General features: G+C 48.9%; 1 protein-coding gene across 5 annotated transcripts in view; it reads left to right on the top strand.

Moving 5' to 3' along the window:
- Nucleotides 1-215: 215 nt before the first annotated feature.
- HECTD4 (HECT domain E3 ubiquitin protein ligase 4) overlaps nt 216-15,339 on the top strand; it is an 89,206-nt gene continuing 74,082 nt past the window's right edge. For all 5 annotated transcript variants that reach the window (XM_053279589.1, XM_053279588.1, XM_053279586.1 and 2 more), the window contains exons 1-2: nt 216-854; nt 12,144-12,661. In XM_053279589.1, coding sequence (XP_053135564.1) covers nt 663-854; nt 12,144-12,661 — 710 coding nt within the window. In that variant the 5' untranslated portion in view covers nt 216-662. The remainder of the gene's footprint in view (nt 855-12,143; nt 12,662-15,339) is intronic.

The raw sequence follows: 15,339 nt of genomic DNA, 5'->3' as shown, positions 1-15,339 counted from the left end.
GGACTGGCCGGCGACGCAGCGCCCATGCCCTGACCCTCAGGCAACCGCAGCCGGGAGGGGGCGGGGTCCACGGAGGGGGCGGGGCGTCGGGGGCGGGCGCTGGGCTTCCCGGCGGCCAATGAGCGGCCCCGCTGCCTGCCTCTCCCCGCCCTCCCTGCCGCCGTGTGCGCGCGCGCGCTGCCCCGTCGGGTTCTGTCTCGCGCTCGGCTTCGGTCAGGGAGGGAGAGCCCTCGGCAGGCGCTCGCTCGCTGCTGGCGCGGTGCATGCCGGTCCTGCTGCCCGGCCAGCCGGGCTGCTCGCTGCTTTCTGCCTGCCTGGCCAAGATGGCGTCGCGCTGTCACCTGTGTGTGTGAGAGGGAGGGAGAGCCCGCCCGCTCCGTGCGAGGGAGGAGGCGGAGGGGCCGCTGTTGCTCCCGGTGCTGCTGCTGCGCGGCCCTCCCGGCTCCGGCCGCCCTGCGTCTCCTCGCCCCCCGGAGCCGCCTCTCCGCCATGGCCGGGGGCTGAGGGGACCCGCCTCGACGCCCGCCTCCCCCGCCCCACCTCCCCCCCTCCCCTCAGCGGCAGGTGCTGTCAGCGCCGCCGACGCCGCTTCAGCTTCCCCCGCCGCCGCCACCACCACCACCACCCCCTCGGCGGCGGCGGCGACGACGACAACGACGGCCATGGGGTCCCCGGCAGGCGCTTCGAGCTCGGCGGCGGCCGCCGCAGCTGCCGCGGCGGCGGACTCGGCGCAGTGGCTGTCGGTGAAGGAGGAGACCATCTTCCTGCACGACGGGCTGATCCGGGTCACCGACCTGGCCGAGCTGCCCAGCGAGATCATCGGCGTGGCCGAGCCCGGAGACACCGAGTTGGAGGTGAGGGCTGTGGGGGACGGGAAGGAAGGGCCTGGCCTCCTCCATCATCATCATCATCATCATCATCATCATCATCATCCCCCTTAATGTGCCCCCCACCCTGCGAGACCATTGTGCCCCCCCCTTATTGTTAGAGACTAACAGTAAGATTGGGAAGAGGGGGATCTGGCTATCATCATCATCCCCCTTAATGTGCCCCCACCCTGCTATTCTCTAACAATAAGATAGGGGAAGGGGGTGATCTGGCCATCCTCCTCCTTAATGTGCCCCCCCATCCTGCTAGTCCCCAACAATAAGAAGGGGAGGGGGATCTGGCCATCATCATCATCATCATCATCATCATCATCATCCCCTACAAGTTAAAGGCCAAAATTGGGGTGTGAGGAGAGAAGGTTGATCTGGCCATCATCCTTATCCTCATCCTTGCAGGTTATTGTTAAAGACTGAGGGGGCAGTAGGGAGAGGAGGAGGACCTGGCCTTTATCATCATGCTCATCTTTATTCCCTTTCCCAGTGAGTTAAAACCTGAACAATAAGATTGAGAGAGGGGGGCACAAGATTAATCTTTGACACTAACACTGGGGAAAGGATGCCAAAGGAAAGAAGGGGAATGGGGGATGGATGGATGCAGAGTATTCCCCCTCCATTATTCTGCTTCTCTCTTCCCCCCCCCCCACATAATGTTGTTGTTTTAAAAAAACCAGCAGTTTTAATGTTGTTTTTAAAGGTAACTTGGAGGGGGATGTTGACATTCCTCCTTTACTTCCCCCTGTCCGTGGTACCACATACTTTCTTCTGTGATTGGTACCACACACACAGGTGCTAAGAGCTTTGGTGGGGAAGCCCAAATATTGGGTGTCTCAATTAAGTGTGTGTGAAGTGTGTGGTCCTCCAAATCCAGAGGTTCCAAGACTTGGAAGGAAGAGAAGATGGTGGGTAGCCCAAATGAAGAAACTGGAAAAGAAACTGGCTGGGGCGGTGTGGGGGGCGGCATGGGAGTCATGAAAGGGGAGTGTCAAGTTGCAAAGAAGTAAAAGATGGGTGGATGGGTCAGAGTAGGGGGGGATTGGAAAGAGAAGGAAAAGGTGCGGGGTTGTCAGTAAGCAACTGATATGAGATGGGAGGGAGAGCCAGGTATGTGGGGGATAGGATGGAAGCTCAAAATATAGAGGATGTGGTAGTGCTGAGGACAGAGAGTTAGAGGGATAGTGGATAGTGACCAGGAAATGGCTCATGGATGCTAGATTGGGAGTTGGTGAGTGTCAGGTGGAGAATAATCACTAAGGGGTGATGGATGATTTGCGGGTGGGGATAAGAGAGGATTATCTGATGGTTCCAAGGACGTCTTGGTCCACCAGAAGCTCAGTAGCGAGGGGAGGGAAATTTGGCAGACTCAAGGAGCAATTGAAGCACCAAGACACACATGCACACCCTGCCTGCAGGTCTGTTGAAATAATGGTACAAAAATGTGATTCAGCACCATGGATGGGGGTGGGGGAAGAATGATGCTTCCCTTGTTTTGAACCAGGAAGGAGAAAGGACGTCCTGGAAACAGTGTGTTGTGTTCATGATTTTATGGGGGTCTTAATGAGTGTGCGTTTGGTGTGTGGGGTTTCTGTGTTTTGCTCCTTGGTAATTTCTCGCCGTCTGTAAGTCAGATATGTCTGGGATGCTGGGGCGTGTTTAGCTGCTGGGTATCTAGGCTCTTGTTACCATGATTGCTGGAAGGCCGAGTGAGGAGCCGTTGTGATTCTTTTCCACCTCTGCCTCCCGTTTTCCTCCTGCGAGTGTGGGCAGCTGATGGAGAACTGTACAGCTTGTGTGGTGTGTTCTTTGGAACCTGTACTTTGGGGGAGTTGCTGTCAGTCATTTCTGCTGCCTGCATTTCTCTTCTCATTGCCCCTCCCTCTGCCGCCCCGCCCTCTCCGCCAGCAGTGTGGCTCGCAGTGACACAGGTTCTTTGTCAGAAGCCGAGTGGCGTGAACCGAACGGGGATGGTTCAGCTAGTGCTGCATTAGAGGCTCGTGGTTGGCCACCTGTGCTCAGTTAGGGGGCTTGACGGAGGGGGCTTTTATGGCCAAAAGAACCATGAGCTGAGGCAGGCACCATAGCGAGTAGCTTGGGTGCAATAATGGCTGGGTTCTGGTGACAGCAAGGTGAATGTCTTGTTTGTGTCCTTTCATTTAAGAGTGGGGGGGAGAACTTAATATTTCCTATGAGCTTTGTTACTATTGGGAATTGTCTAAGAATTGCAGGCTGGGTATTATTAAAATGAGTGCTGTCAGCCATGCAGGGGCAGGCTTTTCTGATGAGTGACTGATGATCTGCTGTCTCTGGGGGAGTGAAGAATGTAATGATTCATTAGTCTTGTGGTCCAGAGTTCATTTGTTGATATGAGTACAGGTTGTGTGCGGAGATGGAACTGAATCCTGCAAGTTGTAATGGCTCCACATGCCTAGTGATCACAGGGCATACCTGTGACATTCCTGTGCATGTCTTGGTCGAGGAGCATTCTGAGATTCCAAGGTTTGTTTTATAGATGCTTGTGTTGTACAGGCCCTGAAATCAATGAAAAGTTCACCACATGGTTGAAATTGACGTCGCGGGCTTCTGGATTAGTAATTGTGTGGTCTGTGTGCACAAAAGCTCCGTATGCTCATCAGCAGGTTCATGGGGCTCTGGAGTGGGGTATATAACTGTAACTCTGTATCCTGGAAAGCATAGTAATCTTGAAGGAGCCATTTTGTCCAAACAGGTAAATAACGTGTATTTAATATATAGTGTGGCTGTATACTTAGCCAGCAAATGAGAATAACATCCTTGAGATACTTGCTAAACTTCTGAGGCATAAAAAAACCCCAGCCACTTCTAAAACACGTTAAGCATTTAGATATTACCAAGTATGATTTGGTGGTAGGAATGATTGTTTGCAGTTTAAAAACAACCAAACATTGTTTGGTTGGATTGTTTGGTTGTACACACATTCAGAAATCTGAAGTCCTTTGGAATATTTATTTTGCAGCGGAATAAATGTAACCTGGAACTTAGAGAGACTCAGCAAGTGACCAGGTCTGGAGCACAGTGTTGCTGATTACAGGGCAGCAAACTAATATTAAGACAGAAAGATATTAAAACATATTGACAAGTAGTTTGAAAAACAGTGAAATGCAATCAGTGAAGCTCTGGATCCTTAGGTGGTTGCAGTCCATTACAGAAATGTATATTTATTATTTGTTTACTTATTCAATTTATGTGTATGCCCCCACTGAAGAGAGAACTTTTAGAAGAAGATGTGCAAATAACAAAAAACAAGACCTACCAAATACATTAAAGGAAATAACAAAGAGCACTAAGATAGCAGGGCAAAGCCACCATAAAAGGTTTTGGTTTAATACCAGTGTAAGAACATTCATTTAAAAACTAGTCAAAATAAACATGTTTTTACAGCTCATATTGAAAACTGCTAGTGTGGGGGCCCCTGTCTTACTCCCCCAGGAGGGAGTTCTACAGTCTTGGGGCCACCACAGAAAAGACCCTGTGTCTTTGGTACACACCAAACACATTTGAGTAAGTGGCAAGCCAGAGAGCAGAGCCTGAGATGCAAGTCTGAGGAGCTTCCTGTGGTCTCAGGCAGTCCTTGAGATAACCTGGTCCCAGCCCATGTAGGGTTTTACATGTCACAACAAGCAGGCAGCCAGTGCAGTTGATATAAAACGGGTCTAATAGTTGCAGAATGCCTCGCTTCTACCAGTATCTTGCTTTTGGGTACTGCCGTGGGGTCAGCATTAGGGTAACAGCTCTGGTCCTTTTTCAGCTCGGAATTGCTATAATTTTCTGGTGCAACGGCTCCCGAGGTCACCACTGAAGCTTTTGCAACTCACGTTGAACCAACAGAACTTACCTGGCACCAGGCTATCTAGAAGCAGAACCACTTCACTTGTTTTATGTGCACAGCCTAAAGCTCCCCGAAAATCCTTGGGCTCTAAAGTTACAGCTGTGTTTGCTCAAAACAAAGACCTGCATGGCTCTTCATGGCTTGTTGTATCAGCCGCTCCATCTTGTTCTTTTCCTGGCCGTTTTATGTGTTGTCGCAGTAAATCTTATCTGTACTTGCCCCAGTGCACCACTGACACAGAAGTTGGCAAGAACTTGAGAACATTACCTCATTACAGAGGTCACGATTAACAGGAGCTCTTTGCAGGCCTGTCCCAGTGACTGTGGCATAACAATGATTAAAATGGCATAACTTGAGAAGTCTGTTCGGCGAAAGAATTAGAAGTGGGTGGGGAGGAGCTCATTCAGGCTTTCAGCAATATATATTTTAAGGACTTTTGCACATATGGTGTTCGCGATAAAGCTTCTGCACATCAGCAAAGTGTCAGCAGTCACAGCGTCATCTTGCCGTGCTGATACAAAGAACCATGGTGGTCTCCTAGTAGTAGTGTTGTGCATACAGCTAAAAGTTCCAGCAAAGCAAACAAAGTCCTGGAACTATTTTAAAAAAACTAGTAAAATAGTCAAATTTGCAAAAATGTGGTGGAATGGGAAAGAGAGTTGCCTGAGAAGCTTGCATAGTGCTTAGGAATGACGACGCTCCCAGGAGGTTTCTGCTGGTGATTCACCTTTGCAGTCACGCAAGGTATGCAGAAAGGAAGTGAGGATCCTTTGGCTGGCCTAATTTGCACCCCTCTCTTTAGACAGCAGCAAATTATTTCCTAGGGATCTAGTTTATAGGAGTCTAATAAGCAAGCAGTCTATGTAGGCAGATCCAGCCCTGGACAGGAATGCTCCTGAGCAAAGTTCACCTGGGGAACAAAGTTGAAGATGCAGATGTCTCGATTGTGGTGAAAGGTGTAAGGCAGCCAGAGGATGATCTCTTAACTAAGCAGGTTGTCCTCTCTGATTTAAAATATACATTTAACATTTTAGAAAATATTTAAAGAACATTCCTACAAAGTTTTACTTCTAATCTGATTATGGCATTATTATCTTGCCCTCCGCCAAGGAGCACAAATTCCTCTGCCCATTTATCCTCACAAGAACCTTGTGAGGTAGGCTAGGGTGAGAACTGCTAACTGATTCTGTGTTGCCCAATGGGCTTCGAAGCTGAGGAAGGATCATTTGAACTTGAGTCCCGCAGATCCAAGTCCAGCACATCCAAAGCATCACACTGGGACATAGGAAGCTGCCGAATACCGAGTCAGATTCTTGGTCCATCTAGCGCAGTGTTCTCTACACTGACTGGCAGTGCCTCTCCACGGTTCCAGGCAGGAGTGTCTCCCAGCCCTTCTTGGAGACGCTGCCAGGGATTGAACTTGGGACCTTTTGCATACAAAACAGCTCTTTCTTGTGTTTGTTTGCTTCTGTATTGCATTAATAAATACAGATGTACAGATACATATATTGGTTGTTGATGCATCAGTATGCTGGAGGGGCAGTGTAGAAATGTTTGAAATAAACCATGCATCAAAGTCGTGAAAGGAATGCAATAAAAGAGGCGTTCAAAAGTTGAACAAATGGAGAGGGGCAGCCAAGTCACTTCTCATCTAGGGACGGGGCGGGGGCGGGGATTTTGTTTTAGAATGGCTCTATCCAATCTACCATATAACTAGTTCTGTGCACCCAAAAGAGCTATTGAAAAACAGTCCCGTCCCCCGCATTGCCATATACCACTTTGGAAAGCGAGGGGAGTTTCAAAACCAGCTCTTGCTATGGTCTGGAGTGTAGTTCAGAGCGGAAGGGCATGGAAATCCCCCCCCTCCCCGGTGCATGTAAGCCCTTGGAGACCTCCAGCACAGCTCTGTGGAGCCTCGCCTTTGTTTTTCTCCAAGAATTCCGCCCTGCATATCCATGTCATTGTCCTTTTCGCATGTGCTCCATTCAGCTGCCAGCTTGTGCAGTGGAGGTTAACTCTGAGACGCGTTCAGGGCTGGGCCTAGGATTCTGCCAGAGCTCCACAGAGACTTTTCTGGCACCTGGGCAGCATTCACGATGGTTTAAATCTCGTGCTAAAACTTCCAGTTGCAAACTGCCACCGGAATGAAATGGAGCCATGATTTAAAAAAAAAAAAAAAAATTGTTGCATTTATATACCGCCTTTCCTTAAAAGACAACCCCAAGGCGGTTGATTGCACACCTCAAATTAGTCAAACAAAAAACTTGGCCGAGGTGGTTAATTCTCTTTCTGGGAATGTTGTTTTCTCATGTTAATACCTCTTTTGTTTGAGATTGCGGCTGCCTTGGTCCCAGAGAATAAGTGAAACATTTTCTGTTTGCTTCTTTTGATATATTTTGATAGCTGGTCTTCTGGTAGCAAGTATGACTTGCCCCCTTAGCTAAGCAGGGTCCACCCTGGTGGTTGCATATGAATGGGAGATGTGATGTGTGTGAGCACTGTAAGATATTCCCCTCAGAGGATGGAGAAGAACAGAAGAGCCCTTCCCCTTCTGGGAAGAGCAGAAGGTTCCAAGTTCCCTGCCTGGCAGCATCTCCAGATAGGGCTGAGAGAGACTCCTGCCTGAAACCTTGGAGAAGCCGCTGCCAGTCTGTGTAGAGAGTACTAAGCTAGATGGACCAAAGGTCTGACTCAGTATATGGCAACTTCCTCTGTTCCTAATAACATAGCTTTAAAATAGTATCAAGTATTAACTGTATTAGAAAAGCCAAAACCTTGAAGCATCAACAGGCTTGACAATGTTATTGTGAAATAATAAAGTTAACTTTTTAAAAATTATGAAGTTTCTAGACCCAAGCCCAAGTCCCCATGTAAGGTTTATATTATGTATGTATTTCTTTTTTAATATGATCCTATAAATTGCTTTCTGGCTCATGAGGTAGGCAGGTCCTAGCAGGCTGCTGATCTCCCTATTTTACAGAGTGAACTGAAGCTGAGTGACCTGCCAAGGCCTCTCAGTGAATCTCTGATAAGGTGGGAGTTGAATCTAGGGCTCCTAAATTGAGCCCCCTATCCACTGGAACCCACTGGGCTAAATAGCTGGAGAATTAAAAGAAATCAAAGGTGAAATGGCTGCCAAAATGTGTAAAGTTGTGTCGTCAAGTCACTGTCGACTTCTGGCGCCCACAGAGCCCTGTGGTTTTCTTTGGTAGAATACAGAAGGGGTTGACCGTTGCCATCTCCCACACAGTCTGAGATGATGCCTTTCAGCATCTTCCTATATCGCTGCTGCCCAATATAGTATCAGCAGAGATTTGAACCAGCAACCTTCTGCTTGTTAGTCAAGCATTTCCCCACTGCGGCACTTGGGGCCCTCGCCAAAAGGTGTAGATTGCCCCCAACATGAGCCATTGGTGATCATCTTCACCATCTATACACACCAGCTGCTCTTGAGATTTCTTGGCTCTGAGATGAGGAGGACCCATTGATACCCATTCAGTGAATAGCATCTGTAACCCCCTGTAGAATCTGCTAAGCTCCTTTCCATCGAGTTTGGATAACAGCCCCTCAGTTGAGGAATCTGTTCTGATGCCTGGATCTTGATGCCACTGTAGGCAGAGACAGTCCCAGACCCTTTCTGCTAAAGTCTTTTTGAAGAATGGGGTCTCCTGTGCAGGAAGATAAATCTTGGCACTATCTTCATCCCTGAGAGGGGTGCAGATTGTTTCCTGAGTACCAGGTATTGCAAGAGGGGTGTCCCACTCTATTCCACTGTCATCTTGCCTGATATTGTTCCTTCTGGTGCCCACAGCAAGTGCCCAACGTGATGACTTCTCATTTTGTTGCTGTCAAAATACAACACTTGCACACATTGTATCTATGGGGGGGAATAACTTTTCTCATTCCTGCGAAGTTCCTTGCTCACATCTCCCACTCAGTCTCCCCTTCTTTTATGTCAAAGTGGGTCAGTGAGACTTTCCTTTTCTTTTGTAGCCTAAAGCATTTTATAAGCTCCACACAATATGCACCACTAATTGGGCTGCGTTGCTGTCACCAGGGAATCATTCTGCTTTGGCTTGGTGGTAGTGAGTGGCAGCAACCCCTTTTTTGTTGGGTTTAGTGTTAGCAGAAATGATACTTTTTCAGTGTATCCATTGGGCCAGGAATGAAAGGAGTTTAGTCATCACTTAATTAAAAAGTGGGATGAAATTGAAAACATATTACAACACATTTTCCCAACGGAGAGTTTTTGATGCCCGGAAGTTGTCACAAAACTGCTCAGCAACATGCATGCCTGATGTAGGGTTCTGTGTAGCTTGCAGGGAAGCATATGCACTCTTATCAACACTGGTCCACCATGTCATGTTATTGGGTGCCTTTTCTGAAGTGCACAGAAGACTGCATTTCTGTGAACCACATTAAGCCGGGTTTGATACGCTGGAAGGAGATTGTTCAAGAGGCCAGGGCTTGCTCTTCTACTGACCAAGCACATCTTATGGACAGGAGTGCACTTCATCCTTCCTCTACTCACAAAGAAGATGCCAAGACTATTTCACTGCCATAATTTGGGAATCTTGGAAAAGAGGCGACTAAGGGGAGACATGATCGAGGTATATAAAATTATTCATGGAGTGGATAGAGAGAAATTTTTCTCCCCTTCTCATAGCACTAGAACCAGGGGTCACCCCATGAAACTGAAGGTCAGGAAATTTAGGACCGACAAGAGGAAGTACTTTTTCACACAGCACGCAATTAATCTATGGAATTCGTTGCCATGGGATGTGGTGATGGCCACCAGCTTGGATGGCTTTAAAAGGGGCTTAGACGGATTCATGGTGGACAGATACAACATTTGTATCTGGCTACTAGTCGGGTGGCTGTGGACCATCTCCGGCCTCAGAGGCACGATGCCTCTCAATACCAGTTCAGGGGAGCAACAGCAGGAGAGAGGGCATGCACATACCTCTTGCCAGTGGGCTCTCCAGTTTTAGATGTGGTGGCGCTGCTCCCAAAGGAGCTTGTTTGGGATTTGGGGGTTCTTTTGGACTCACACCTCCTGCTTAAACAGCCGGTGGAGGCTGCAGTCAGAAGCGCTTTTGCCCAGCTTCATCTGGTTCGCTAATTACACCCTTACCTTGACCAGCAGGCATTAATGACAGTGACCCATGCCCTTGTTATCTCCCGCTTAGATTATTGTAACGCTCTCTATCTAGGGTTACCTTTGAGGACGATCGGGAAGCTACGACGAGTCCAGAATGCAGCCTCCTCATGGGTTCCAGAAAATATGACAGGGTAACACCACTCCTGCAGTCATTATACTGGTTGCCTATTCGCTTCCGGGTTCAATTTAAGGTCCTGGTTCTGACCTTCAGAGCCTTGCAGGGCTTGGCACCTGTCTACCTACAGACCCGCCTCTCCCATCCAGTTACATCCCGCCTGGTTAGATCATCTCATATGGCCCTCTTGTTGGTCCCTGATTTCCGAGAGGTTCGGGATTCGAACCCACGAAAGGGCCTTTTCGGCTGCCCCTTCTCTGGAACTCTCTTCCCCTCCAGATTCGTTTAGCCCCTTCCTTACTGATCCTCACATCTCTATTGAAGACTTTTCATTTTCGCCAGGCTTTTGCCCTGTAGTTTATCTCTTTGTTTTTTGTTAGTTACTTTAGTTTTTAATTTAGAATGTAATTTTTAATGTTGCCTTGTTTGCATGTTTTTGTGGACTGCCTGGAGTCTTCGGAGTGGGCGGTATATTAAATGTCTCTAATAAATATAAATAAATAAATATTCTAAATTCAGAAGTATTTGATACAGAGTATGAGGGGAATTCTAACACTATCACAACTTTTTGGCCTAACCAGACGGTGACTTGACGTTAATGTTGCCTTTGTACAACACAAATTTATGATAAATGCTGAATAAAAGCGCTGAGTATTGTGTGTCTGGGCTGGGCATGCTCTTACTAGATCAGAGACATTAAGGAAGGAAGAAATCAATAGTAGAAAAATTTTCCTCTGCAGTCCTGGCTTTTAACTGTTTAGCTGAGCGAACAATGCTAAAAATGATGAGGTCAGAAGAGGAATGTAGCTTGTGTGCGTTTCCTGGGACAAGAGGAGAAGCAGTCAGGAGCAGCTGGTGAGGCTGCTCTCTGCAAGCAGATCCTTCTTGTGGGTATTTGGTATGTGATAGGAGAGGCCAGCAAAGGTGGTCGTCTGGGGGCTGAGCAAAGAGGGTCTTTGGAGCAAGCGTTCCAGAGCTGCTATGCGCTGAGCGGTGTGCGCATTTGTATGACCAAGCTGTTCCAACAAGGCCATTAGCCGCGGTTTAATTTCTAAGAAGAGAAACCTGCTAATTAAAGGAGGAAAGAACTGCTGACCGGGTTTCTTTGTAATCATTTCTCTGGACCGTTTTTGCTTTGAAGTGGTGTCACTTGTCCCCAGGAGGAGGGAGGCATGTCATCACGCCTCGTGTTCCGATGGGCAAGCAGTTATCAAGAAGAGGGATGAAACAGAGTCGGGAGAGGAGGGCAAGAGGCACAGCTTGACGCGGCGTTGCTGAATTCATAGAGCACAAGGAAGGAGTCTTGGGGAGGGGATAGAACACGGGGGGCCAACCAACCATGACTAGGTGTGTGCGGGCTGAGTTTAATTTTCAGCATTTGAATTGTGACATTAAAATTAATTATTAGAAATATTAATGAAAGTGAGGGTGGCAAAGAATTGGAGTCAGGGGGCAAGTTGAGGGGGAAGAGGGATTGTGTCAGTGGGTTCTGGACGAGGTGGGGGCCAGCAAGGCGGGCGAGGGTCCTTAAGCAGCCATCTGCCTTGAGCCACTGCGGCTTGTCAGCAGGACAGGCCAAAAGCTCTTCATGGCTCCTGCTGTTGCTGATCCTGTGGGCCAGCAAAAGAGTCCCTCGGGCCGCATCTGGCCCACGGGCCTTATGTTGTGCAGGCATGGACTAGACCAGGGATTCTCAACGTTGAGTCCCCAGATGTTATTGGACTTCAATTCCCATAATCCCCAACCAAAGGCCACTGGGCCTGGGGATTATGGAAGCTGAAGTCCAATCACATCTGGGGACCCAACGTTGAGGATCCCTGGAGTAGACGGTACTGGACTAGACCAATGGACTGACTCGGTATAAGGCAGCTTCACATGCTCATCAGGTCCCCTTGCTTGAGACTGCAAAGAGCTCAGTTTCTTCTATAGTTCCTGCATGGTGACCCAGCTTCCTTAATGTGTTTGTCACCCAAAATCTCTGATTCTGTGGTTTTGATTCAGGGCTTGCGCTTTAGAGTAATACGTCTGTGCAACGTGAGTAACGCATGAGCCCACCCGGACTCCCGCAAGCCTCTGCCGGTGCTGTTTTCTGCATGATAGTCTCCATTCCATCCTTAGATCTTGACATTCGAGACCAAGAACCCCACAGAGCTGTCGGAGCGCCTGCGTTCCGTCTGCGGGAACCAGAGCAACGCCTACGCCCGCCTGCTGGAATACCGCCTGAATGCCCTGCGTGGACTCTGGAATGCCCAGCGCCAGCTTGCCCTGGAGGAGCAGCATGAGCGGGAGAGCTCCGGGGACGAGGAAGCCCTGGCCTTGCTCAAGCGGCAGGGCCTGCTGCAGCAGCCGGAGCAGGCCCCCTTCACCTCGCGGATGGGGCTGCTCTTGGTCTTCCCCCTCATTGAGTCCCAAAGCAGAACGGACCCCTCCCTGTGCAACATCACTGCCGAGGTGCTCTTGACTTGCCTTCGCGACTGCCAGCCACTGAGCCTGACCAAGGAGCCAGCAGACTGTCTTAACGGCATTGAGTCCCTGCTCTGCTCCTGGCTGGAGGAAACATCCACATCGGGCCGACAGATTCCACACAAGCAGAAAAAAAATGCCGCTGCCGCCCTTGTTGCCTTGGCTTGTGCAAGGTAGGGGAAGTGGGGACGGGGGGTGAGGGTCTTCTCACGGTTGAAGCATGGTGTGCCTGCGTTACGCAGGGGCAGAAAATAACTGGGTGTCCTGCTGGTGAGTAGGACTGTGTCTGCTCATGGCTTTGTTGTCCTGGTGCCTCTTTTTGGTGGGTCTCTCTGGGCTCCCAGTTGACTTGTGACTTTGCAAATAAATCCCAAGGAGCTCTGGCCTTGTGAGAGCTGGTTGAATGCCATCCATCTGAGGCCTGATCCACAGAGAATTGCTTTCACGACAGCCAACTGCTGTGCTTGAGGTACCAATTTAATCTGATAACCGCTCTCAGATTGCTCCTGAAAAGAGCTGGGAGGTTCCGCCTTCCCCTGCCAAGCTCAAATTGGAGCTCATGCAGCCCTCTCGCCGTCCTCTCAGCAACCTGGCCTCACCACTTTGCCAACGTTTTGGTCACAAATTGATAGGGCCCTCTCTTCCAGAATGTGTCATGGCCATCTGCGGAAAGTCTGAAAGCATCTTTTCATGCAGCCTGGAGGCAGGGACATTCTGTGGGTCTTCACTCTTGCGTAGGGGGCCTTAGCTCCGTAGAAGAGCATCTGCTTAGCATGCAGACGGTCTCCAGTTTAGTCTCTGGCATCCCCAGGTCCAACTAACTTAAGGAAGAAGGGACAATTCCTGTCTGAAAACCTGGGGAGCTCCTGCAGTACTGAGCTGGAGGGTCTGACTCGCTTTAAGGCCGCTGCCTATGCTCACCAGCAATTGTGGGATCAGCACTACATATATCTGCCCCCCACTCTGAATACAGACGATGTTCAATCTGTTCTTCTGTATAATTTTTTAAAAATTATATCTTCCTTATGGGTTTTTTTAACTTGGCAAAGGCTAACCCCTCACACAGCTGAATGCTGCCAGTCTCTCTCACTGGGTCACTTGCCCTGGATTTCTTTGTAAAGCCAGCCACATATTCTGCATGACATTTTCGCTTCTGGTGCAATGATCTTGCCAGAACTCAGTTTGGAAATAGGTCTGCATTTTCCTTCCTCGTTGTCCAGCCCCTCATCCTTCTTGTTGATGCTGAAGTCGTTAACATGAGAGACTAGACTGAGAGACAAAGTGGACTCTTTGCAGACAGTCCCATGGCTCTCTTTTGATGGCGTAGGGATCCAACCAACTCTTGCAACAGCTTGCCGAGCAGTGGACTACTGTTTGTTTCCCACCTCCAGTTTTCTTTTGCTTTATCAGCTGCTTTGATAACTGTTTTTGTTAGGATATGTTCTTTCCAGTTGAGTAGCATTGTAGTGCCATGTTAATTTTTTGTGCCATTTAGCTGTGTTCTCTCCCCCCAACCCCCATTCTGCTTTGAAAAAGAACAGGGAAAGTTCTTTTTTCATTCCATGATGCTATTTGCAAAAATTCTGCATGACTGTGGGAGAGGCACCCAAGTTTATGCAGTAGCACTTGGGGGTTGTTTATGGGGCAGCACGCATTACTGCCATCCGGATCTTGCCACGGGATGCACAATAGACGATCTATAGATGTCGCTTGTTTTCACCACCCAGTTTGAAGTGTGTTATCTTCAGCATTGTTTCTAATTCTGGAAGTTTATGACACAAACTTTCACATTTCGACAAGGGAGATATTAGTAATAAAGCATTTATGTGAAACATTGATTTGCAGAAAAATATATTGTTACAAAGTTATTTGAATGTTCACAAATGGATTGCTCAACCTCAAAACCCACAAAAATGGCACCATACGCTTTCTCACGGGTTTGACTTGATTCTGCCCTTTGACTTGATTCTGCCCTGATGTCCTGCTAGGAACAGCTCTCTGAGGAGGGCTGCCCTGCTTTCATCTCTTCTGTCCCGAAATTGGACGATGGTTCCTGGGACGGCAGCACTCAACTCATGTTCCCTTCTGATTCCTGACTGCCCTTTATGGTGCTCCTCTGAAAGGGAGAGCTCTGCTTCTCACACACCCCCGCCCACCCCTGGCCTATATTGTTTTGTCTTCAGTATCCTCCCCAAAGTTCTTCCCTGAAGGAGGGCAAGAAAGACATCCAACTAAGTTGGGTCTGCACATGTGCAGATCTGCTGGTTGGTTTCCTGTTAGGCAACCTTGGGTAACCGGTTGTGTTTTTTAGACCAGAACTTCCATCATCCCTGGCCTTTGGCCATTCTGGCTGGGGTTGATGGGAGTTGTAGTCAGAAATCAAGAATTTACCCCAAACTGTTGTCCGTCACCTGCAGAAGAGCACCTGTGCCATACTGCTGCATATCAGGTCAATGACTGAGCTGCAGGATCTCCACTGAGGGCAGTTTGACGGCGGGTGTGATTACTGTGCCAGTGAGGTCAAGAACGGCCGTTCTGGTGGATCCTTCTGTACCATGTGGGCTGCAATGTGACGGATGCCTCCCCACGCATGCTGGTTGGTCCAGCTATGTCTCTGGGCAGGCAGCCTCGGAAAAGACGAGATGTGACATTGCACCATTAGCCTCTCATTAACCTCGTCCTGTGAGAGTTACCATCATCCGTTCAAAATAATAATAGGATCTGAAAGGCTGGAGAAGGCCTCCGTGGCCTGTTTTAGGAAACTGTTGACATGCATTACGATGTAGGGCACCTGGGAGCTCTGGATAATCAAGGTTTGCGTAACAAGGTCTCTGGTGCATCATCTGGTATC

This window comes from Hemicordylus capensis, chromosome 15 (genome assembly GCF_027244095.1).
Source record: "Hemicordylus capensis ecotype Gifberg chromosome 15, rHemCap1.1.pri, whole genome shotgun sequence".
Lineage (NCBI taxonomy): Eukaryota > Metazoa > Chordata > Lepidosauria > Squamata > Cordylidae > Hemicordylus > Hemicordylus capensis.
The sequence above is the reverse complement of the archived record's forward strand: the minus strand, read 5'-3'. Positions and strand labels throughout refer to the sequence as shown.